At 40.0% G+C, this 26,755-nt stretch overlaps 1 protein-coding gene across 1 annotated transcript in view; it reads left to right on the forward strand.

Moving 5' to 3' along the window:
• The window catches only part of AGBL1 (AGBL carboxypeptidase 1), a 360,791-nt gene that overhangs the window by 108,772 nt on the left and 225,264 nt on the right, over positions 1–26,755 (forward strand). The window contains exons 15-16 of the mRNA XM_058540551.1: positions 5,779–5,923; positions 17,694–17,847. Coding sequence (XP_058396534.1) covers positions 5,779–5,923; positions 17,694–17,847 — 299 coding nt within the window. The remainder of the gene's footprint in view (positions 1–5,778; positions 5,924–17,693; positions 17,848–26,755) is intronic.

The following is a 26,755-nucleotide window of genomic DNA, read 5'->3' on the forward strand; positions in this document are numbered from 1 at the left end:
TCTGATCATCATCAGTTAGAAAGTGGTCTCCAAACTATTTTGATAAGATATATTTATGCATGTACCTCTAATATAGATTTGTTCATAAATTATTTTTAATCAATTATATGTACATCGCTATATTATGTTTAATCATATGCACATTACTATATATTATGTACATTAGAAAACACATAAAACGTTAAGAATTTTAAATGATGAGAAAAAGATGAAACAACTAATAATTTTAAATGTCTACCTAATTGTTAAATTTTGTATTATTGATAACTCAGGGCATTCTATATCCTTAGAGTTTACCATGAAAAATATAGTTGTAAATAGTCTTTTGGATAATTTTGAAAAATTTGTGTTAACTTCCCTGGTCCAGTTAGGTTATTTTTACACAAATAAGAATTGCTGACAAACAGCTAGTATTAGGAGCAGGAGGTAGGTCATGTGCATGCTTCCATTTTCTTAGTCATTTGTGCTTGAAATTTAATATTATCATCAATCTATGGCTTCTATGCAGAATTAAAAAAAAAGCGAATAGTCTATATTGCAAAGTTTAGTTTAATTTAAATAATATGATCTGTAAATCTGCTACAGTAGGCTTCTGCAAACTTAAATGCCTTTCCAGAAGCTAAAAGCAAAAGAATGAGGGAGGTGGTGAGCTATTTCCACTCGTCCCTCAGGAAGCCTCCTATGTAGCAATCGATACTTAACTATCTGACGTATGGAAACCACAGATGTAAAATGTGATGCATTTTTTATATTTCAGCCCTGGAAAACAACAGAGAAGAATAGATAAGATTGCTGTACTGTAATCTAGTTGGTTTTATAATTATTCATCACATTAGGTTGACTTGGACTGCATAAGGGCCGTGGTGTTGATCCCCATATTAAACCTTAGACAACTTGATTTCCTTCTTATTACCTAGCTCATAATAAATTTAAGGAGAAATTCTAATATGCTCTCCCTGTGCTCAGTCAATCATCTTGCCTTTCCCCTGAAGACCCTCCTCTCCTCTGTCCCACCCCCCTCTCCCACCCACCTTGCAGACCACTAGGCCGGAAAATAAAAAGTGAGGGAGGAACATAAATGGGCAGACTCGTTTTTCCAATCCTCTCATAAAAGTAAGCAAGGACAGTTTTAGTTTCTGCTTTATTTACTTCTCTGTAGTCTGCTTCTCTCTCTAACGTACATACCTCACACCTTTTCGAATTCTTTCCCAGCTCTGGTGTAAAGTAATTTTGGTGCTGAAGGGCAGAGGGAGGGAAGCTGCATGCTCAGAGTGGCCATGTAATACACAACGGCTGATCTCTTCTGACATTTATCTTGGCTCGTGAGAGGAGACGGAACAGCTCACTCATGAAGATGAATGTCATACAAGAGGTCTGCCATCATGCATCCTTCCCAGGGATCTCAGGAGAGAGATTTGGTGTTATATAGAATATTAGAAATGCTGCAGACACAGGGAAGCCTGGTGACTTGGCTGCTCTGCCTTATTAGATCCTGTTGAGTGAAATGATGTACCCTTGTTAAACAGAGCCATCGCCATTATAAGATTATCTAATTCACTCTCTGTCTTGGCATTTGCTTATTTCATGCACACATAGAAAAAAAATGACTTCCCAGCATATTTTTAAGTACAAATGGAAATAGATTGAATTCATAACTATGCATTTGTGTACTTTGCTCCTTGCTTCACTGAAGGCTTTATGATTATAAAAGTGCAGATTCTTCTGAAGATAAATGGTTCAGGGAATGGAAACACAAAGGAGAGCCTTTTAACTGTGGAATGGCTAGATCTAACCAGCCTGGGTCATCTTTGACCCAAGATAAACTATTTAGGATCTGGCAAATCTGAGAGCACACTTGATTTTCATCAGCCTTCTTCTCCACCTAGAAGGGTAGATTGAGGAGAGAAAGCTCTTGGAATCAAACCTCTACCACTCATTAATGGTGTGATCTTGGGCAAGTTATTCTAAGCTTTCTCAACTTCATATTCCTCATCTGTAAAATGGGATAATAATAGTATCTACCTGATAGAGCTGTTCTGAAGATTAAATGAAATGAGATAAAACACGTGGAAAGCTTAGAACAGTGTCTGGTACATAGTAGGTGTTCAATGAATGTTAGCAATTATTATTAACAATTAGTGGAAACATTTAGTGGCATCAAACACCAATGGCATAAAGAATCGTAATGGTATGGATCATTTTCACCAGCTCTCACCTGGATGATTTTACATTCTTTCTGTTATTTTAGACTTTATAGGCATCCCTGATTTATGAAGACCAAAATTTCAAATTCTTACTTGCTGATTTGGGCCAAAAGACCTCTTGTCCTTTTATCCATTCCTAAGAGAGGTGATTTAATGAAAAAAATCTTGGTTTTGGAGTAAGCCCACACCTGGGGTTGAATCCTGCTTACTGTGCTCATTGTGTGGAGTTGCTCAAGACATTTAACATCTGTGAGCCTCAATTTCCCCATCTGTAAAGTGTGTGTAATAATACCTTGAAAGGATATCATTAGGATTGGAGATAAAATACATTAAGCATTCTAATTGTTACTCCTGGAGTCTAAGGTCTAAAAGAGGAAATGCTTGAATTGAGTCTTGAAGGAAGAAGATGAGTTGGCTGAATGAGGAAGAAGGAAAGGGTTTTCCTTACAAAGGAAGAACATGGGAACCATTTAAAATATGAGGGATAAATGTTATTGCCTTGCAAACATCCCTCAATATGTTCACGTCATAATTGGGAAAACAAAAATAACTTGTTGATGGGCTCTTACTTCATCATGGACAAATTGAATTGTAGCAAGCCAAGTGTTTTCCTTTAGAGATATATCAAACATTTCACTTTGAAGAAGGTGATCTTGGGAAAGTTTAAAAGTCTCGGAAGAGGAAGGTTTCGCTAGAGTAGAGTTATCTGGATCCTCCTTCTACAGTATGGCCACCAGGATACGCCAGCGGGGAAGCCTGACACTTGCTTTCGGTTCAGCTAGAGTTTAGACCCTGGACTAGGGTTGTAACTGAATCTCCTTTAGCTGAACCTCATCCTAAATGAGGTGATAACCATTTTTCTTAAACTCCACCAGACTGCAGCCATCCTGGAGAAGGCTGGCTTTTAAGTGGGGAGATTTTAGTCTTGCCCATGAGAATCTTGCTCACTAAGCCACAGCAGGTATGTGTGTGTGGGTTGGGGATGTGAAAAGATAGATTTCATATAGCTAAAACTACCATTCGAATTCTTTACTCTTAAATCACTAGGACCTGGGCCCACAGAAGCTCAGAAGCTAAGGATTGTCCCATTTAACTTCTCTTTCCGTTTCACTGTAGCTGCTCCTTCCCTGGAGTCCAGGTTTGGTTTGAATTGCAGCAAGAGCATAGGGGTGGGGATTTCACATTCTTACTTTCTCTCTCTTTCTTGCTTTCTCCTGTGGCTGGTGGGGTAAGGTTGAGTTGGCTTAGAGTGAATGTGCCTGTGATTTCAGTGTCTTAGTAGTAAAGAGGCAAGGCTCAAGTCAAAGGAGAACACTCCCATGGGCCCTCAAGGGCATCTATTAATCTTGAGGAAAGGTGCAGGCTCTGTCTCTACTGTTTGTAGGTGAAGAACTTGGGGATGGTGAGGCACTAGATGTGTGTTTCCCCCTGCCTTTACGTTCATGAATATGTACATGTGGGGTGTGTGTGCGTGAGTGTGCACATGGATGTGTGCTGTCATACATGTATGCTTACAGATGAAGCTCTCTTCCATATTTTGATTGGTTGTCAAAATTTTGAACATTTTGACTGGCTCATTTCATTTCAGTTGGCTCTTCCATTGTAGAAAGTTGTAATTGATTAGGTTCAGCTAGGTGTAAACTGAATGTGTGTTTGCAGTGGAGCCTTCACTAGTGAAATCAAAAAGAGAATAAAAGGTACAGCATATGTGGCTTGCATGCTTTCTGACCTACCATCTGCTTCTTTATGTACTTTCTAATAACCAGAGTGCTAGCCCTGGAGAAACTACAGAACTTTGGGGAAATCTGGAGAAAGTAGACTCAATTAGGTATCAAGATATAGATGGCACCACGGGTGAAAATGCCTTTTTGAAGTTTCTAGTTCTGTAGTCACAAAGGAAATGAGTCCTATTAATGTGAGGCTGAAAAGCTGGGTGAGATAGTCACTTGGGGCTTACACTGTGGTATCCTTCTTTCCCTAGAATGAGCAAGGCCCCAGGACGCTGTGTTGGCAGAAACTGAGGCAAGAGAAATATATCAGGCCATAGTCCATGGGACAACCAACATCTCTTACTCTCATTCTTAGTTTTATAAATATTAAAAACTCACAAAACCACAAGAAACAAGACAGTAGATTTCTATTTCTTCCTCTCTTGCTTGCTTGATTGTTTTGCTTTGGTGGGGTGGCACGACGGCAGCAAAAAGTCAGAAAAGAATAATCCATATCTTTTACATTTTTTTTAATTAATTTTTTTTGTGAGGAAGATCAACCCTGTGCTAACATCTGCCAATCCTCCTCTTTGCTGAGGAAGACTGGCCCTGGGCCAACATCCGTGCCCATCTTCCTCCACTTTATATGGGACGCCACCACAGCATGGCCCGCCAAGCGCACCCGAAATCCGAACCCGTGAACCCCAGGCCACCGCAGCAGAGCATGCACACCCACCCGCTTGTGCCACCGGGCCGGCCCCCATGTTTTTTATATTTTTGAGAACATACAGAATAATTATGTTATTTTTCACCTCTCCTCACCCTTTTCCCCAATAAAACCCAGAAGCACAATGGACCAGTAAGCCAATGTTGTAAATGTTCAAGGTGGAATTACATCTTTGGTGTCCGGGTTGATTTTGCATTATAATGTAGACTTGATGATAACATTTCTCAGGAAAGCCTGCACAGCTGTCTCAGCATCAACAGGCAAAGCGAGAGCATAACTGGCAGTGTGTGGGGAAAATATTGCTCAGAACATACTTCTGGGTGCAATTTACTTTGATACTGTTCTCTGAAGTATCAAAATTGGTTCTTCATCTTTGACAAAGGAAAATGTGCACTCTCAAGCTATAAGAAGCCAAATCACATTTGGGGTGACAAATGTGTTCCTTTGGGAAGCAAGTATTGTGTAGTGAAAAGAACAAAGGCTTTGCAGACAGACAGATCTCGGTTCGAGTCTTGTATGGACCACTTACTAGCCTTGCGACCTTTGACAAGTTAATTTTTCTAAGCTTTTGTTTCTTCATCCACACAGTTGGTTCTTGCAATGATAACATAACATGACATGTGTTAACTGTAGAGTTGGAACTCAACATATAGTAGTGATGGCTTGAGTTAGAACTCAGCATAGTAGTGATTGCTGATAAACCCACTTGGCAGGTGGAAGGGAAGGATGAGCTGTACTCTGTGTGATCTGGGGAGAGGGAGGGGTTGGAGGAACCCGCATTTGGATAATAAAGGGTATGTCTGCAATAGACTCCCAGGAAAAGCAGAATTATTCACATTTTCCTCTATTTTCTAGCTCAGTGACTCTATAGCCTTCATTTTCAGACACAGCAAGGAAAGGCCTATGGCATATATGCCACAGTTGGAAGACAGATGGACCAGCTTAGATGTTGCTGATCTGGCTCATGACCTGGCAGTGAGCTCACTTGTACATTTCTCTGTTTTCTAAATTTCACCCAGTGTTTCGAGTGAAGAACATTTTGCCAGTATATAACACCAGAAGTGTATAGCACCTCGAACCCCAAATGACTATTCCCCCACCTCTCCCTCATTCTCCTCTCTTCTCCTTTCTCTTCTAGAAATCATTATCGCCAGAGTGCAGCTGTCACAGGGGGAGCGTCTGGGAAGTGTTATTATACCCTCACCTTTGCTGTCACCTTCCCGCACGATGAAGATGTCTGCTACCTGGCCTACCACTATCCCTATACCTACACAGCCCTCATGGTAACTTCCTCTTTACAGCACTACCCCAGGCTCTTGGAGGTTTCCCTGGAGACATTCAGGAGATATCCTGGTGGGGAACTATGGCCTTCCTAAGGGAGCCAGGGCTTGTTGTCACTGACTTGGTGGCTTTATATTTGTCCCACCCCCTCCCTTGAACAGAGCATGAGGCTAAGGCAATGACCATGACATTCAGAAGGCCCAAGTGGCATGTGGTGCTCTCCATCAGCAGGTTGAGTGTAGGAGGCATGGGAATTTCTTAGGGGTTCTATAAGATACCCTCAAGTTAAACATGAAGTAGGAGCTTGGAGTGGGATTATCAAGTTGAAATGGTGTAAAACCATAAGGTAAGATGAGATGCAGATTTGAAGGACATCAATTCACTAAGAGGAGGGAAACAGAAGGCAGAAAGATGAAGCTTGGAAAAACTCCCTGGGTCTGTGTGCAAGCAGCCACTTCAGCTTTCCAGTTGTTCCCATGACCATGGGCTGGAGGCTGCCAGAAGGTTTGAGGCTGGACAAAAAGTGAAAGAATAAAACACCAAATCACTGCAAATGAGGGCCACAATCTTTTTATGTGAGGAGTGGAGTGTACGTCAGTCCAAACTGAAAGTTACCATTCCTATGTCTGTCAGGCCCTGCAAAACATTCGTTAGACAAATTTGAGCAAACTGCATAAACCATGCAGTTTTCTGTCATTTAGAAAAGTTCGCAAACTGTCCCTTTCCCCTAGCTATTTCATGGATATCCTGAGGATTAATGAACTAAAGTATCTTTTAGAAAGCGCTTTCATCCTCTGTGTTAATGCAAAATGTTATTAGCATATTTATAATAATATGTGTATATATGAATGTATATATCACTTAGCCTGAAGGATGAACATTTTCATTTTAAGTCTGTGATAAGGAGTTGGAAAAGATAATAACCAAGAACATTTTTGCCTTCAAAAGGAATGTTCAGGTATAAATGAAAATTTTTCTCCATCAAGAAGGATTATCTTAAACCACTTGGCTAACTGCTTCGTGAAAGAGCATCTGTCCTTCTCTTCATATGTTGTCTTGCCTAAAGAGAGATTTTTACTGTTTCCCAGATTGAAAAAGATACACAACTGGTATTATTTGTGTATCACACTTAGAGATCTCAAGAAGTTAATACAAGAAATGTGCATCACAAGCTATGCTGTAACAAGTCATGTTTGTTAGAAAACATGCTTGTTGCCTTTAGGGACCCAGAACAGGACAGATTCATGATCCCCTTCAACAACTGTTTTTATTGTCTTGCCTGTGAAACACTGCACGTGAAAAGTCTACCAGGGAAGGCAATTCCTTTTTGAATGTGTCTTTGTCTTTTCCATTAGGGGAATGATCCATGGGTCCAAGACATTGATCTTTTCACTTGTTAGAATATCTTAGACCTTGCTGAGATTCTCAGTAGCAGTTAGTATATAAAACTTTAGAATGCAAGGGATTGGGGAAATTGTCTAATTCACCCTTATTATTTATAGATGCAAAAATTGGGGTGTAGCAATCTCACATCTAGCTAGTAGCCAAGCAGGGGACAGAGCACCAGCCTTTGACACCTCTTCTTGAGCTCTTTCTACTTTACTGCAGAGGAAGTGTAGAAGAAATTCAGAAGAACTTCTGCTCTTGGATCAGATCAATGTCCTTGCTTGCTGTGACATACAATAGCTACTACAACTGCAGTCCACTTTTATAGGCACATGTCGTCATCAAGTTGTGTGGTTATATAATCTCTGACGGTTAAGTTCAAGTCATCAACCCGTGGTTTTTATCTACAGTGCTGAGTGCCATGAATATGGTTCATCTGGGTAGTATTGTTCACCAAACATGGTCCCATTCTTATTCCAAAATGCTCTGTTGGGTTCTAGCTAGATGCCTACAGCTGAAACTCCTTCAGCCAGGCCTTGACTGTATCTGGCTTCTTACTTTGAATTTGAGGCTTTGAATAAGATTGTAGGCACCTAGCAAGAACCCATCAGAGCATTTTGGGATAAGAATGGGACCATGTTTGCATGTTTGGTGAATAACACTATCCAGCTGAATCACATCCATGGCACTCAGCATTATGGATGATAACCATGGGTTGATGACTTAAACTCAACCACCATCAGAGATTATATAATCACACAACTTGATGATGACATGTGCCTATAAAAGTACCTACTGCAGTTGTAGTAGCTATTGTACATAATAGCTTGTGCCTCTGGGATTCACTTATTTTTTGTGCTCGTCAGACCAGAGCACGAGGTCTACAGTATACAATCAACGAATAGCTCAAGAGCCACTGAGTTCAACGTAAGGATAATTTCATCTGGAGGGGGAACAAAAACATAAAAAGGCAAACCCCCTTCCCCCAGACACTTGGTCTCTATGAGAGAGAGAGAGAGAGAGATCTTGTTAATTGATGCTTATTGGCTTGTTACTTAGCCTATTGACTGTGAATCTCTTCCCACTAGGGAAATTTGAGGAGAGTTAATGAGAAAGAGAGACAGGAAAAGGGATACCTTTTCATTTCTCCTAAATGAGTAGAACAGAGTAAGAAAGACAATTTGTTACTTGAAGGTGAAAAATGCATATACTCAATTTTAGGTTTTACATTTCCAATAACGCATGGTCTTTTGTCTTCTCTAGGTTTAAGACAATAATTGACTCTGTGACTTCTCTTAGAAAACCCTTCTTCCCATCGTGGACAAACTGAGTACATTCTGTAATGTACACTAGTCATTTTTATTTTTGGACATGTCCTAAGGAGAAACAGTTTTTCTTCCAACATATCAGTGATAAATTAAATGTGAATGATACCCCAAGGGCAGAATTAACTGTATGTTACTTGGGGGTTATGCTGAGGGGTGGAAAATACATTTCTATGTGGAATTCACAATTTGTAAATCTCATAATAAAGATTATGTTTAACAGTTACAGACATTTTTATAGCAGAGGACATGTATGTTGGATGTTTTTCAACATGAATACAATTTTGCAACTTTAAAAATTTCATTATTCTCTTATAATAAGAGAATTAGTATTTGGTTCTTTCGAATTGATATCTTCCAGATGCTTGCCAGGAACTCTGCTGGATAATTGTCCAATTATAGTATTAAAATAAAGCTAAAAGAAAGAAATACAATATTATTGTAATAAGGAAGCAAACAAAAGGAGTTCTATTTTAATCATCCATATCAAGCTATCAGTAATTGTAATGATTGTTAAAGTGTTGTTAGCAGTACTTGTTAAAGTATTTGGGTTATGTTATGGATTGCCCCTAGGTAGCCAGTAGTATTGGTTGAAAATGGGGCCCCAAGAGAGTTTCTCATGGACATTTTAAAGGGTAAGAAAATGAGATCTCACTGAGAATTATAACTGTATGAGTTGGCAACAGACAAGAAAAGTGATCATAAGTAGATTCTATACGTTGGGAGAGCTTAAGGCTCTTAAAGGGTAGAGCAGGGTTTTTCACCAGACATATATACACCTACTGTGGTAGATGCTACCACCATTATCTGTAGATATGAAATGGAGTGTAGCGTAGGATGAGAAAGGGAGAGAGGGAGAGAGAGAGAAAGAATAGAGAATTAGAATGTCATATGCACAATCTCTTATGAAGGGCTCGGAATAAATGAAGAGTTTAAAACATGTCAGTTGAGAAATGTTGACTTACGTGTGGTAGATCAAAGATGCAATGAGCAAGTCATAAATCAGTGCTGTCAGATAATCAATAGACAGGGACCTATCCTTGTATGGGCCAAAGCAAAGGACAGGCACCGATAAAGGGTCCTGATGTGAAGGAAGTGAACAGGAAAGGCCATTTTGAAGGAGCCAAGATGTGCATGAATGGTGAAGTCATTGGTCATGAGGACCCTTGAATTCCAGGGTCTTGAGCACAGTGTAAGAACAAGTTTTGGAGTCAGACAGGCCTGGATTTGAGTCTGAGCTCTCTGTTTTCTTGCTGTGTAGCCATGGGCAAGCTATTTAACTTCTCAGTGCCTTGTTTTTCTCATCTGTAAAATTAGAAACATAAAAGCAATTACTACATGGGTTGTTATGAAGATTAAACACATGACATGGATTTGATATGTGGGAAGTGTTAGCCAAGCATCTACATCTGGCAAGCAATACTAGATAGTAACCAGTAGAGCATTTATTCTCTTTTTTATGATGATGTGTGATCATTTTCTCCATTTGACTGATTGGAAGATACCCATTCCAAAATATAATAAAATAAAAATTATGTAAAAAAATCCAAATAAAGGACCAAAAAGAAATAAATACATAGGCTACTGATGGTTGTAAAAAAATCCAAATGAAGGACCATGAAGAAATAAATTCAAAGGCTACTGATGGTTGTCTTAGGATGGCTGATTATAATTATTTTTTCTTTACTCTCTTTTCCAAATCATCAGCAATATAACTTCATTTATTTTTTATGGAAAAAGGATATTAAAATAATCTTTTCTTTGTAATTGGCAAATCTGTGAGTAGACACCTAGAGACTAATCATTTCTCTCACTTAAGTAAGTCTGCTTAATGTCAGGAGAGTGCTATTGGCAGACTGGAGCAGTTTGAGAAAGCTCATTAGAACCCGCTTACAGCATGTTCTCTTGCTTTTATTTAGCTTAAAGGTGTCATTTGTTCTCTTGTGATGAGAAACCTTCGATTCTCTGATGAGTGTATTCAAGTGACAACTGAGAACTAGGCAGTACACAAATAAAATAGGCCATCTTGTTGGGGGTGAGCTTTCTTCTGAATCAGGGGGCCAGAGAGTGCAGCAGTTTTGGGGATAACAATAAGAAATGAACGATTTTGAGAGCATAGTGCTTCTCACTTTATTGGTAGCCATCAGAAGGGTAACCTGCTGAGGTCAAGTGAAGTCTTTTATGGAAGTTTTAAGGGAATAGCTGATAAAGGGGAGGGTCAGAAGACTCCTGCGGAGAGGCACCGGAGAGGTTGCAGGCTAAGTTATCAGCCTGATATCTTTCATGAGTGGGTAGGATTTTCTTTTAAGAAGACAACCTCTCTGGGGGTTTCCATAATTGCCTTGAACTCATTCCCATTTTTATAGAGAAACCCAGCCCTGTGGCTTCTGTAGGGCTGTAATTACAGTTGGTTGTTGGCACACGCATTCAGAAGTCCTGCTTCTCTCATCAGTGATCCCAACAATATCCAATTAGACCTGGCCTTGCTGGACCTGAGCTGGGAGCATTCACCTAAAAATCATTTTCAGGAGAACAATACAAAGCCATTTTTGCAAAAGGAAATCCCACAGAAGTTTATAATTGGTTTACTCCTGGGAGTCTTCTGTATGGCTGGGGACAGAATAATGCCCTAGGAGTAGAGAGGTTACATGTTTGGAGCAGGTGGAATGGGGCAGAGATTTCATTGGGAGGGGCAGGACGATGGTTACATGAATAATTTCAGTTTACAGAAAATGAGCTTAAGTTAAAAGATGTTAGGCATTTGTCGAGTTGTAATTTTATTGATCATAAAAAATGTAATAATAATAAAATAAATTAAGAGAACTCATAGAAGAAGAAAACTTTCAAACTTTGCTTTCTCCCACATTTGCCTCCAGGGAGCACATTAAGGTGACACTGTTTTCAAGGACAACGTTCATGGGCACAATGATGCTTTTTTTGACTTTTTTCGCTTGTGACTAATTGTGCTTGATGACTTCCATAGACAAACCTGCTTCCCACATCTGAGTTATAAAATCTAGATTTTATTATTTTTTAAGACTCGACATCAGACACCAAAGAGCCATGGCCTATTTGTAACTTTGTGACATCACTGAATGATGGCCAGGAGTTTTCTTGAGAAGGCTCTCCACGGCCTCCCCCTGCCACGCCACGCCCCGCCTAAGGACTCTTGTAGCCATAATAAAATGTGAAACAAATAGCTTTGATGGCAAAAAAAAAAAAACCTTCATAGAAACAATTCAGCAAAGACAGTGCTTCCCCAAGCATATTCTATAGCACTCCAGTGTCCTGAGATCTTTAGAGAAAAAGGGTTTAATGGTCATATAAATTCATGAAGCGCTGTGCGCTGGTTTTCCTTCTAAGAGTTCACAATGCATATTGGCATATTAATGACTCTGAAAAGTTCTGCAGCCATGGCACTGTTTTCGTTTTCCTTAATTCCCATGTTCCAAGTGCTTGGGCTGTGAATTTCCCGCCCTTCACCTCCCTGTCCACACCCCAGCACTTAGTAACATCTGCAGAATACGTTTTGGGAAATGCTGTAGGAAAGAGTATTGATTTCCTAGTTTAGGGGCCTGGAATCTTGATAGTAGTTGTGAGGCAGAGTCCCCTTAGTCTGAATTTCAATAATAAATGATATCTGTAGCAGCTTTCACCTAGAAATTTATGAAAGTGATTAAAATAATTTATTTATGATCACAGAGAGTATCATCTCTCCAGGACTTCATTCTCTTAACTAAGGTGCTGGATTTTCTCTCTACCAGGATGGCTGAGACATGGCTGACATTCTGATGGGGGCATTTCCATTCTCATCCTGTGCCGTCTCTCCTGGGATCCCACATGTGCCCTTCCTCTATCAGGGCTTTAATTACACTGATTTTATATTGATTTTCTTTTTAATACATGACTTTCTTTCATGAGCTCCTCTTGGGAGGATGTTTTTCTATTCCCTAATGGTTTTATTTTTGCTGTTTTTACTTAAATTTAATTTCATTTAATTGTTGTCAGAAAAAGTGGTTTGTACAACTTTTACTTTTTTTTTTTGAAAATTTAATGAATTTTTTTTATAGCCCTGCACATGATTAATTTTTGTTACAGTTCCATGGACGTTTTCTGTAAAGACAAAATTTGACATATATCTACAGAAAACAACATTGTTCAAATACTCTATATCATTATTTTTGTGTGATTGATTTACTCAAGACTGAGGTACTGCCTAAAAGTCTCCCACTCCTGGTACAATTTTTTCCCTTCTGCCATTTTTGCATTGTATATTTCAATCTTATGTTATTTGATTCTTAAGATTTATGAGTTTTATATGTTCATTGTGAATTGTGCCCTTTATCAAAATAAGATTTTTAAATCCCATTTAATGCACTTGGTCTTGAATATGACTTTGTCATATATTACTATTGCCATGCTTGCTATAATTTATGTTTGCTTATCCTTTTAGTTTCAATATTTCTCTTTTAAAATATTTTAGTGGAGGCAAACAAAATAAAGAGATGATTTAGGAGTGTTTTTCATACATATCATGGCTTTCTTTTCTTCTCTTTAAAAGTACCTCTTATATACAATATGCAGTGGGATTTTAAAAAACTAATCTGAAAGTTTTTGTCATTTAATAAGGCTGTTTAACCTACTTATAACAATTTTTGGTGTTACTTCTGTCATTTTGGTTTTATGCTATTTTCCATGCTTCATTGATTTTCTTTCTTTCTCTCTACTTTCCCTCCCTCCCTCCCTCCCTTCCTTCCTTTCTTTTCTTTCTTTTTCTCTCTCTCTCTTTCTCTCTCTCTCTGTTTCCTTCCTTCCTCTCTCTCCATCTCTCTCCCTCTCTCTTTCCCTACCTCTCTCTCTTTCTTAGGCAACATGGAATGACCATATTTTCTTTTATTTTTCTACTCAGTGTTTACAATTCTACTAGTGTTTCCCTTTTAGTTCTTAAACATATATGAAATAAACATATTTTCCCATCAATAATAACAGCTAAAATTGAATGATTCTCACATAACAAGCACTTTTCACATATAGTACATGGCTAAATTATAGCAAGCACTGAATGAGGTAGGTAATGCTATTTTTATGTATGTTTTAAAGAGGAGAAAACTGAGTCACAAAGAGGTTAAGGGCAGAATTTACATAACTTTTCCAGAATCCCTAGGGAAAATTTGAACCCAGGCAGTTTCACTCCAGAGCCTGCCCTCTTCGCCATCTTGCTGTACTGCCTTTCCATTCTCAAGAATTAAATAATATTACCATGTCCACTTAAGTTGAAAAAAATATTTTCTTTTACTTTATTCCTCCCTTACACATCTCTTTTTAATTTCATTTTAGAACTAGATGATGACATTAAAATTTGATAATATGTATTTTCTCCCTAGAGAATTATTTTTTATGTTTGTATTATGTAGTAACCATGTTTTCAATAGTCATTTAGACTTAAATCTTGTTTAACTGTACTGTCCTTTTATATTGTTCTTTAGTTTGATTTGGGGGCAGTGAAGTATCTCTCCAAGTTATTATTTTCAGTAAAGATAAGGTTATATGTTTTCTGAGCTCTTGCATATCTGAGCCTGTAAGCTACATTTGCTCATGAGCAAAAACTTGTCTGGTTGTAGGTTTACTGAATTATAATCTTTTCTGCTTTCAAACTCTAAGCAGCACTCCATTTCCTCTGGCCTCTAGTATTGCAGAAGGATATGACCCAAGAATGATTCTTTGTGTATATATATATATGTGTATATATATATATGTGTAGATGTATAGGTTTATGTACACACACACGCTCACTTTTTAAAACTAAACATAATTGTAGGGTGCGACCCCCATTCTGCTCAACAAGGAGTGGTAGTGTTGGGTTTAGATTGGCAGTCAATCACACAAGACTAGGCTTTACACAAAACCAAATGTACTCATCTTTGAGAAAGGATACATGGCAAGTGACAACACAGCATGCAAGGAAGGGGCTTAGTGATGGTCTCTGGACTCCCAGGCACAGCTTCCTTTGTCCTAGTCACTCTTCACTAGGGAAGTGTGTGGTCATGAGTGATGAAACTGAGTGCACATGGACCATCTTAGCCTGGGAAAGCCATCAGCCCTGGGGTTTCTTCAGCTTTCATACTTAGCTAGTTATGTAGGTCCTTTGGTTGTGTGTGATTATGTATATACAATCAGTTAGTCACCTTGTCTCCTCAGGGGTATGAGACTGCCTCCCAATCTCCAGTTCAGGTGCTCCTCATCAACACCTAGTACTCATGAGCAATGAACAATCACAAGAAAGAAGTACAAAGTTTTGGTCAGATACCTGGGCCTTAGCTGAATTCTCATTTATTTGTCTGGGGTAGACATGCTCCTTACAATTCCTTTACTTTGTATTGTGCCAAATGCTGAGTTTCTAAGACAGAGCTGAGTTTCTTTCTTACCTTGGTGTGCTGGACAGAATAATGGCCCACAAAGATGTTCATATCCTAATCTCTGGAACCTGTGAAGATGTTGCTTTACATGACACAAGGGACTTTGTAGATACGATTAAGTTAAGGATCTTGAGATGGGGAGATTATTCTAGATTATCAGGTTGGATCCAATGTAATGACAAGGGTCCTTATAAGTGAAGGAATGAGACAGAAGAGTCAGAGTCAGAGAAGGAAATGTGACCATGGAAGTAGAGGTGGGAGTGATGTGATTGCTGGCTTTGAAGGTGGAGGAAGGCACCAGGAGACAAGGAATGCAGGGGACCTCCAGAAGCTGGAAAAGGCAAGGAAATGAGGTTCTTTTGGAGCCTCCAGAAGGAATACAGCACTGCTAATACCTTAATTTTTGCCTAGTAAGAATAATTTTGGACTTTTGACCTCCAGAACTGTAAGATAATAAAATTTGTGTTGCCTTAACCTACTAGATTTGTAGTAATTTGTTACAGCAGCAATAGAAAAATAATACACAACAAGGGAGAAGGTGACAGAGTCTTGATAGTGTCTCAAAGGGGGAAGGGCAAAGCTGGGATATTTATGGAGATAAATATATTTATTTAAAGTCTTGTTTAAAGGCAGATATATTAATGTGGGGGTTGATTAGCATTGGGTAAAGATCATGATATAATGCTTTAAGATTGGTGGATACTGTAAGGCAAGGATCTTGAGGAGAGGGGTTCCAAGGGTTTTGATCGAAGACTCAATTGATGCTTTCTATTGAAGAGTTGATGAGATGTTTCTGGAATGAACAATAAATTTATTTATAATTTTTGTTTTTCTCGGCAAGAGTTTCCTAGAATAGTAAAGTTATATTGTTGCAGAGAGGGAATAATAAAGCCAGTGTTAATGTAGGCCGTTGGCTGTGTGGGGATAGATGATTTGGGGTCTCAACTGTAAGGAGGATATGACTCAGGGTCACACTTTCAGGTATCCCTGAGGCTAGAGGAAAGGCCACAAAATCATCTGGTAATCTTTTCTTTCCTTGGAACTTTTTTTTTTCCTTGCAACTCAAATATTTCAATAGAGTACAGGTAGGTTTTAGTCTATTTCTTCCACAATGCTAGGACTTTTACTTAGTCTAGGAAGTTCTTTTTCTTGTTTCCTGGTGTATTTGTTTTCTATTGCTGCTGTAACAAATTATTCACAAACTTAGTGGCTTAAACAATAAAAATTTTTTATCTTACAGCTCTTTAGAAGTTTGACATGGGTCTCATTGGGCAGAAATCAAGGTGTTGGGGCTGAGTTCCTTCTGGAAGCTCTTGGAGGAGTCTTTTCCAGTTTTAGAAGACACCTCATTCCTTGGTTTTTGACCCTCTTCCTCTGTCTTCAAAGCCAGCAACAGCAGGCTGAGTCCTTCTCATGCTGCCGTCTCTCTTGTTCTCTGCTGCTGGGAAAAGTTCTCTGCTTTTAAGCTCTTGTGATTAGATTGGCCCAAACTGTATAATACAGGATAATTTCCCCATCTCAAGTAGACCTTAATCTTAAACATATCTGCAAAGTCCCTTTGCCCTGTAAGGTAACGTATTCACAGGTTTGAAGATTAGGGCATGGACATCTTTGCAGGAGCCGTTATCCTGCCTACTACTTCTATACTACATCCTTTTCACATGTAAACACTTCCACTACCTTTTGAGGGCAGCACTCCCCTTTTCATAATATATTTTATGACTATTTTATAAATATTTTCATAGGATTCTTGTTTGTTTCATTTATCTCACAGGCTTATTTGTCACAGAAACAAGCTGGGCATTTTCTCCTTAGCCCTATTAATACACCTACTTGATTGCAGTGAAACTTTAGATCTTCAGCTGGAAGGAAAATTTTTGGTCACTAATGTTCTTGTGTTGGAGAGGGGCAGCTTCTCTCTCTCTGGTTACTGAGGTCAGTGTGTCACTGTTGTCAGGGTATGCAGTGAGGGTGGCAGGGAATCTCTTAACCACTTTCTGACTAATCTCACTGTTTGAGTTAGTGAAAATATCTTCAGAGGTCTTAAAGATTGTTGACCAAGAGTCCTAGTTTCAATGGTTATTCCATTTTTGTATCTTCTGTGTTTTAAATGAGTGTTTAAATGGGAAAGTAGGGTAGGAAAAATCAATTGCTACTAGTTAGTTATCCTCTTTGCTTAGCATTCCCCCTGGATCAATTGCTTTCCATTTTCCTTCTGTACGCTTACAACTCTCCTTACATTGCTGGGTTCTAATGTGCTATGTGCTACTGAAGCTCTCTGTCTTGTATTTCTGAGCACCCTGGGTGTGCTCTCTCTTCATGGTAGCCACATTCTTTATATGCCACAGTGATGGGGAGGATGCTGTATGCCCCTCCCTCTTGCTTTCAATGCAACTTAAAAACAGATATTATATTATGCGGACATGTGGGAATGATGCTTCCTGTTCAGCCTCACTGAACTTCTCCTAGGTGGTAGGAAGAGTCCCCTTTACAATCACTTACTGCCCAAAATAGGGCAGATTAGTTTAGCAAAAATACTTCTAAACTACAAGGAGTTACAGGAATAGAAGCTTTGTTGCTGTTTTCTGTAGCTGTTATCATCAAAAACTTGAATAGTATGCACTTCTGCTTCACCTCTGCTCCAGACTCACCTTGACATCCTGGAAAAAAGTGTGAACCCCAAGCAGGTCTACTTCCGGCAAGAGGTTCTCTGCCAGACGCTAGGAGGGAATTCGTGTCCACTGGTGACCATCACGGCCATGCCCGAGTCGAACAGTGCTGACCATCTGGAGCAGTTCCGTGAGTAAAATGAGGACCCTCTTCTCTGAAGGTCTGATGGTGAGGGGGCGTCCTCCCAGTCTTGGAAGCACTCTGTCTCTTTGAGATTAGAAGCTCCATAAAGCGTTGTGAGTGGTCTATCTTTATAGAAGTACACCCCTAACTCTTCTCGGCATGACACAAAGGGCAAATGTTAATGTTGCTCTGTTGTTAAAAGGAGAAAAAACAAATTGCAAACCATCAGGGAGATGAAAGACTCATTGGAATTGAGAGCAGTTTACTAGTGACAGTCACATCCTCTTCTAGAACAGAACCACGGCTCTGAATCACATTTCCAACCTCTAATCCTGGGACTTTGTCACCGTGCTTACTGCCATTATACGACTCCCACAGTCAGTCAGGTTTGGGAAGGAAGGAAGTTGAGCTTTGGAGCCCTGGCTGGAGAATCCATTGGATAACCTGAAGACCATTTGGATCTGAAGGGCTGATGGTGTGGAGGAGGCTCTAGCTAAGAACTGTAAAACCAAACCAAAACACACACCCACCCACCCACACAAATGCCCTTTGCTGTTAGAGCCTGAGCACGAATGTGACTCACCTGTAATCAACCAGCTTTTAAAGTTGGCTTCTGATGTAATTTTAGAACTTAGGCAAGAAAAACCAAACAGAATGATGATGCTTTGCAATACAGAAAAGTTTGGGAGATGAAAGAAAAGAGTGGGGAATAAAAATCCAGTTAATTCCTCCCCAGAAGATGCAGCGTTACATGATGAAGTGCTAACTGCTTTCAGGTGACTCTATGGTGGATACGAAATGTAATTTCTCACAGCCCATCAGCATCTGACAATGGATGCTTAACAACCTGGCTAATCAACAACTGATTATCCCATCTGAATTAATGAGGCCCTAAAATGCTTTAATGAATAATAAGGGATTTTCCAAAAATTCTCTTATGTGTGTTATGCATCTAAGAGCAATTTCTGTAACAGTCATGGAGTCTTTCACTCGCAGATGAGCAGTTCTTGGAAGTTAGAGACAGTAATCCTTCCAGTGCAATGTTCGTTGAACAATTATTTATTTAAGAAAGTGGATCTATGTAAGTGTGTGTTTTGCAGGTGCAATTTCTAGATAGGAGCTGAGCAGAACCCAATGCATAATTATGACATGGAGCTGCCTCTGGTTTTGCATTTTTGTTTATGGTGACATTGATGCTTTTGTTGATATTATAACTACAGAGATCATTCTTACTTTAAGGAGAAGACTTGAAACGTGGTAAAGGCCCCTAAGTAGTTTGGCACTTGGAATAGTTCAGTTAAAAAAAAGAGAGAAAAGATCTCTTAGCACACCCTTATATGAATCGAAGGAGGCTGGTTTCTGCTTGCTTTGTGAGATTAGTAATAATAAATGTACACTTTCATTTATCCTTACTGTTTTCTCTCTTCAACGTGTGCTAATATGTCAGCTGTTGTTTATCTCAAGAGGTGTCCTGGGCAGGTGTGGAGAGGGCCCATATAATGGTGAGATGACCCTGTTCATTTTCTTTTTGGCATAATAGACTTGCAAGCACCATCATTGAGCTGGATCCTGAGGAAACCAGGGCTCTGCCCTAGGAAAAGGGACTAATTAGGGTCATCTTCATAGGTGTGCCAGCTATACAGCGTGCAGGTCCCATGCTTAGAAGGGCCTTGCACTTTGTTTAATGCTCTTCTGTTACCATCTTGAAATTCTTAAAAAAGTTTTTTTTCAAGGGCCCCTGTATTTTCATTTTGCAATGGGCCCTGCAAATTGGGTAGCTGGTCCTGGGATTAATCTAAGGTCATGGAGCTAAAAAGTGACAAAGGCTAGTGCCCTTCCTAGGATACCCTCCTCTATTTCCAAGTCATGCAAGAAGAGTTCCAACCTATTTTGCCCGTGCACTGAAAGTCTGCTTTGTATGGATCCTTTAGCAAATTGGTATCTTTCATAATGGGGGTTGAATTTAGGAATCTCCATTTTACAGATGAGGTAAGTAGGACTCAGGAAGTTAAATACTATGGTCAGTGTTGGTCTCCGATTTCTGATTTTGTGACTCTGATTACAGAGTCCATACACACAGCAAGTGTGCAACAGAGTCGTCAGAACAGGTGTTCAGCATCACCATTTGGGCTCCACTCTGTGAGCCAGAACTTCCTCTCCTCCCTGTTCTATGTCCACACATTATTAGAAGCTGGCTTAGTTGCTAAAGCAACTCACACTAAATTGACCACAAATAAATATATTATCCTCTTCCTGCTCATAATGAATTTTATTTTCGTTTTCTAACCCAATGGAAGCACTTTCATGGTGGATGTTTCAGACTGTGGCAGGAAGGAAGGGGGAGAGAAGATTCATACCCCTCAGATTCCAGCTCAGAGCTGAGATTGCATGGCCTCGGCACAGTGATGGGAACATAGTCTCAGACGGGCTCCAGAACAAAAAATTTGCTCTGCAGGTTGCAATATACGTATATGTGAACACATGCCATTGCTGTGCTTCTAAAAGAAAAAAAACACAGCACAATATAAACACCATTTACCCTTGAAAATGCAATTAACCATGCCTGTAAATCAGAAATAAAACCACTTAACTTCCTTTAAACCACAAAATGTGATGCACTGTTTTCGGAGGAGAAAGTAGCTAATGTGCCAGCAGCTCAAGACTCTCCTTCCTCCAGGCCTCCCTCCAAGTGAGCTTCAGTTGTCTTACCTGCTTCCTCCCTCCCCGGAACTAGGCCAGCTTGGGTGTGCAGTTGTATTTAGCTGTGATTTGGCTAGTTTCTGGTTCAGCGGCTGCCACTTAGCTCTCACAGGGAGGTATTTGTGTACTGAAAGACTTTCTTTCCACTGTGTAGGATTATCACTTCAGTCTTGTTTTAGAAACCCAAGAAATAAGAGAATGGGTATGAGACCCAGGGAGAAGGCCCCTGCTCGAGACTGGTTCCCCTGGTGGTCTGGCCTAAAGTCCCGGGGCTGGAGATTATTCAGGACAATTTATTGATTACTTTTGTTCTTCCCAGGGTCTGGGCTCCAGAGAGTCTCCTAGAAGGCTTAATTTGGGTTGATTTATTTTTCAAAAGCATTTTTTTTTTTAAAAAAAGCTATTTTTCTGGAAGCATTTAGCCTTACTTTCTTGATAAATATATTTTCAGTTCAGTGGTAGCCAGATTTACCTGGTGTATCCTTTATCGCTATCTGGAGAATTGAGGATGGGTGCCTTCTCACAATGCTCCCAAGAGAGAACACTCGCTACTTTACAAACCTTGAGATTTGAGCCCTCAGAGCCAAAATGCTGCAAGATCTCCAAAAGCAAAGTCACTCTCTGCCCTTTTCAGTGGGACAGTGAACAGGGAATTTCTCTGAGAAACTGTCACTGAAGCTATTATGGAAGACACAGACTTGAAGAGAAGTTGGTGATGAAAGGGAGCTGTTACAAAAGGACAAACAGCTCATTCTGCATCAGATACTCTTGGTGGATGAGGCATTGGGGAACGGGAAAGTCCAGGCCCTTCCTAACTGGTAGGATTCTAGATGTCAAAGGAACCCTGGACGTTTGGGGTTTGTAGAGCAGAGAATGAGTGAGGACGAGTCAGCAGAATCCACGAGAATGGGACAAAGGCTCCAACAGGAACAGAAGGCATCAGAAGACCAGATCTGGGGATAGGTTTGGTAGGCAAGATCAATCCAGAAAATTGTTACTAGTGCTTTCTGAGACCAGTCTCCATTGGTTAATGATGTCCTGGCATAATTACACTCAGCCTCGTTGAATCCTTTAACACATTGTATGTTAATAGGTACTTTGATTAGCAGATACTTTGAATATGCAACTTCCAAGCAGAGAGCTGAAAAGTCCTATTTTCTTTAGTCTGTGTACTCTTCAGGAACAGGTGTGTGTGTGCGCGTGGGCGCATGTGTGTGTTATATGTTGTCTGCTTTCTTGAATTGAACAGAGAAAAGATGCTGAATTTAAGCAGAGCTAAAGAGCAATCTGGAGTGTAAAGAAAATCTTTGGGGGTCCTTGGGGGTTACTCAAACTCTAGTGGAAGTGAGTGAGAAACCCAGTGAGTGGAATGGTTCTGCCTCTTCCCAGGCTCAGCCATTCCCTCAACCATGCCTGCTTTCTGCTTCTTGCAGAAGCGCTGCCTGTGCTGTCATGAGCCTCTGTACTTGTCCTGATCTCCATTTTGCAGATGGCGCAGTTAAGGCTCGCTAAAGGTAAATAACCAGCCTGAGGTGCAATGGCAGTGAGTGGTGCTCAGGGAGGAGCGCCCAGGCCTCTGTCCTGCAGTCCGGGAGATCACCCTCCTTTAGGCTCTGCCCTCACGGGGAAATTCCCCAGAAATGCACGTGATCAAAACACACTGCTTATTCAAGACCCCCATCATTTTGATAACTTTTCCATCTTCTCCACATTTCCTCCATAACCTCCTATTCCAAATTACCGTTTCAGCCCAGAGAAAATTGGGTCCCTTTTTGGTTTAGGGAGCTACATCTCGGTGATGGATTCTTCATTTTTCTCAGGAGCTTTATTGCTGAATTTTCCCCTTTGGACATCTATCTATTCAGACCCTACAGCAATATTGTCTTGACTGTCAAGAGCTAGCCAAGAGGAGGAACTAATGGGTGGGAATTTTCTGAGGGAAAATGTCATTCTCTTATTAGAAACTCTCTTTCTCCAAGTGAATGGTCACTGACTGGTGAGAAGTCGGAAACAACAAAAGTGGATGGGAGGGGATGGATCTGCTTTTTTGCAATCAGAGACATCTCCATCCTGCATTTATTATAATCTAAAAGAGCAGAGTCTACCCTGTAGATGTCTCTGGAGGTGAGACAGTCTCACTCCACTGCCACAGTCTCCTCTGGCTCACACACTCTTCTTTCCATGGGCCTGAAGTGGGGGAAGCAAGAGGCTGCATTTACAGTTGTTAAAGAATACCTATCTCTTTTTCTTTTTCTTAAAAATATTCTTACAAAAGGAATATTCTATTCAGCCTGCCATTATGCTAAAAGCTTTTCCTTGGAAGACAATAGCTGTTCTCAGAAAAAAGATTTACATGGGGTCCCGAGGGTGTAATGAGCTACCACAAGGCACCTGCCTCATGTTGGGAGTTGTCACTTGTAAGTGGTTTTAAATTAGAACAGAGTGGAAAAATACACAGTTACAAAATTCCCCTTTTGGCTTCTTTGGGAATCATTTTCCATCCTCGCTGGCCTTTGTCTCTTTCTGAGACACCTGATCAGGTATGAAGAACAGAGCTTTCCGCTGGGAGAGCTGGAAGTGACAACAGTGGTCCAAGGAAAGCAGAAACTCAGGTGAAGTGAAAACCTCTCACTTCTGGAAATTTCTGGATTTTTTTTCCCCCTAGAGGCATGTGGGGCCAGATATTGCTAAGGGATCACTGAATTTTAGAGCTTAAAAATCCATAAAGAGGGGCCGGCATGGTGGCATAGCGGTTAGGTCTGTGTGCTCCGCTTCAGGGGCCCAGCATTCCTGGGTTCGGATCCCAGGTGCAGACCTATGCACAGCTCATCAAGCCGTGCTATGACAGCGTCCCGCATACAGAATAGAGGAAAGAGTGACACGTATGTTAGCTCAGGGACAATCTTCTTCAAGCTAAAAATAGGAAGATTGGCAAAAGATGTTAGCTCAGGGCCAATCTTCCTCACCAAAAAAAAAAAAAAAACTCCGTAAAGACTGCTGAGTCTGGATTTCTCAATTGCTAGTGAGGGACTGACGCTCACGGGCATGAACTCATCCCTCTTGGTAACCTAGCTGGCTAATGGCAGAGGTGGCTCTGGACCTCAGACCTCTTGTCTCCCAGGTAAATCATCTTCTTTTCTTTTTCTATACAGCACTGCTCCTGACAAATGTTAGGACTGAAAAAATGAACTATGAGAACGTAAAGACTTCTCTCTATGGAAATTTTTAGTAAAAGGAGTTACAGTTAAAGAAACTGAACTATGCCATTTTCTTGCCTTGGGGTTTCCTTGTCTTCAGGCAACTGGGGCTAAGAACCATGGTAGATATTAGGAATATAAAGATAAATATTATTTACTCCTTCTCATTGAGGCATTCACAATCTACAGGAACTGTGTGTATGTGTGTGTGTGTGTTTGTGAAAGTCATGTAAACAGGTCATTATGATATAGCAAGTTCTACCAGAGGGATAAACAGAGTTCAGTGGAAGCACAGAGAAGAAAGTGTTTGTCTGCATGGTAGAACCAAAGGAGGACGTATACCCACAAGAGTGAGCTGTATAAATCCCATGCACGTGGTCACAGCTTTGCTTTCAAAGAAACCTCAGTTGAGCATCCAAAAACTATTTGAAGAACAATTTGGATCTTTCTTGAGAAGACATGAAAGGGAGAGTATATAAAAACATCCAAACCATCTTAAATTTGTTTTTCCTCATCTTTCTTACTGTCATTTATCAGCACATACGTAAATAGTGGTTCACAATAATCCCACTTTCTTTCAATACAAACCCTCAAAACTCTATGACATTTAGGCCAGTGGAATATCTCCTTTCTGCTTCCCATTTTGGTCTGTTCACTCCAAGAAAAGAAAGGCCAAGAATCCTTCTTCCTTCCAAGGCTGGTTGAGGACATGGGAAAGATTGTAAAATCTAGAGTTGAAAAGCTTTGCTTATACCGTTTCGTGTACGTATTTTACTCTTACAAGGTTTTTACATAATGTCATTTGGTCCTCATAATTCCCTTGTGAGTTGAGGAAGAAAATAATTTTTACACTCATTTTGTAATGATAACACTGAGATTCAGTGCAATTGCCTTTTGATCTGCATCGTGAAGTCAGAGTGCTACATGCAAAGAAATGGGGGAGTGTGTTTTCAAGTAGGAAAATAGCATTTGCAGAGGCAGGGAGGCCTGTGAAAGTCTCAGGGTGTCCGGACTATACGATGGTGGATCGATTATGGGCTGGAAGATAAGGTGGGAAAGGTAAGTTGGGCTGAGTGATAAAGGAGCTTATTTTTCCTGCTGGGAAGTTTCTCCCGAAGGCAATGATGAGTTAATAGGATGTTATTCAAAGCAGAGAAATGACAAGATCAGATTCATTTTAGAGGCAAATTTTGTGGCAGTAATGTGAAAGGAAGTCTAGACTGAGAATAGTGGGGCCATGGAGCCCCGCATGGAGGATTTCTTAAGCATAGACCCTAGATCCAGACTCGCTGAGGTTTTCTAATCTTGGCTCTGCCATTTATCAGCCTATGACCTTGAAAAAGATGCTTAAACACTCTGTGCCTTGGTTTCTCTATTTATAAATTGCGGATAATAATTGTACATCCTCTTTGGGGCAGTCTGAAGATTGTAGAAGTCTTGGAACAGTGCCTAGCACATAGTGGCTGTTCAAGAAATAACCGCAATTGCTTGTCATCTTTATGGATGATGAGGTTCTCAAGGAAGATAAGTCTATGGAAATGGGAGGGAAGTGTCTAAATTTAGGAGACAGTTCTAAGTTAGAAGTGAGAGGTCGTGGTGGTTGATGGGGCGTAGGGATAAAGGGCAAAGAATTGAAATATTTCTACTTTGGGGGATGGGTGCACAGTTTCAGGCCAACAAAGAAATTCATGAAAGAGTAAGACTGTTGTGGAGGGAAAATGAGTTCAGTTTTGGAAATGTTCATTTTCAGAGGCCTGCAAATTATATAAGAACTTAGTCTAAACGTAATTATAAAGACAATATGCTATAAAATATAATCTATTTCCGAGGGAAATAAAACAAATTTTGCATTACCTGAATAATTTTCTCAATTAGCAAGAATACTAAAAGTTGACTATATGTGATTACTGTAGCAGAAACACGTAACATATTTCATCAGAATCAATCCCAGAATGTTCTATCCTATAAATGTGTTCATGAGGTATAACAATTTATATATTTTAATGTAATTAACTGTTTGTAGAGTGTTTACACATGATTAATTGTTCCACACAACAGCTCTGTGTGGTAAAGAAAAAAAGAGAATTATATTTATGATCTCCATTTTTAGATGATGAAGTTGAGGCCCTGAAAAGCCATATAATTAGTAAGAGCTAGAACTCAGATTTATCCCAAAACTGTCTGAATCTTAAGCTTCATGACTCTAAACCTCTGCACTCTTCTGCCTCTTCTAGCTGTGCAATAATGGAGAAAATCCTTTACCTTCAAGATGCAATTCCCTGTGTGTAAAAATAATTGTTTATACTGTAAGTATTATGTTCTAGGCATCTCCAGTTTGTGGGTCCATACGTGGTCATGTTAGCATTAATAACCCCTGTAATTTTAGTAAAATCTAAATTTTACTGCCTCTACAAGACTCTGCATGCCTTTCCTACCTGTGTCCTACCCTTTGTCACTCAATACCCTTCAACCACACTAATCTTCTTTCTATTGCCTGAACACAGCAACCTAACTACCTCCCCTGGGCTCCTGCATTTGCTGTTCCTTCTGAGTGGAACACTTTTCCTCCATAGCTCGGCATGGTTGATTTCTTCTTGTCATATATTATCTTAGCTCAGGTCAAGGAAGCCTAATGTTCCCCCACTCAGAACCTCTTGCTCACATGACTTTGTTCTATTTTCTTCATAGCCCCTATCACTGAGCTCCGTGAGATCACAGACTGTAGGCTGTATTTTTTTCCCCATTGCATCTCTAGGAACTAATGGTCTCTGCACAAAACAGGTGCACACTAAATATTTTTTGAACAAATAAATGAGATCCTTGCATCTATTCTTGCTCCCACCCATAATGTAAGGCCTTTAACTCCTCTTGAAATGTTACTTGTTTCCTAGTATTTCTTGGGGGACCCAAGGGTGGCCCTAAATGTGCTCATAAAGCAGACATTGGCTATAGTCCCCCCTTATGGGCCACTCCATTCTTCCCTGATGATGGGGCTTCTCTTGATAGTTGTCTGCTGC

This window comes from Diceros bicornis, chromosome 5 (genome assembly GCF_020826845.1).
Source record: "Diceros bicornis minor isolate mBicDic1 chromosome 5, mDicBic1.mat.cur, whole genome shotgun sequence".
Lineage (NCBI taxonomy): Eukaryota > Metazoa > Chordata > Mammalia > Perissodactyla > Rhinocerotidae > Diceros > Diceros bicornis.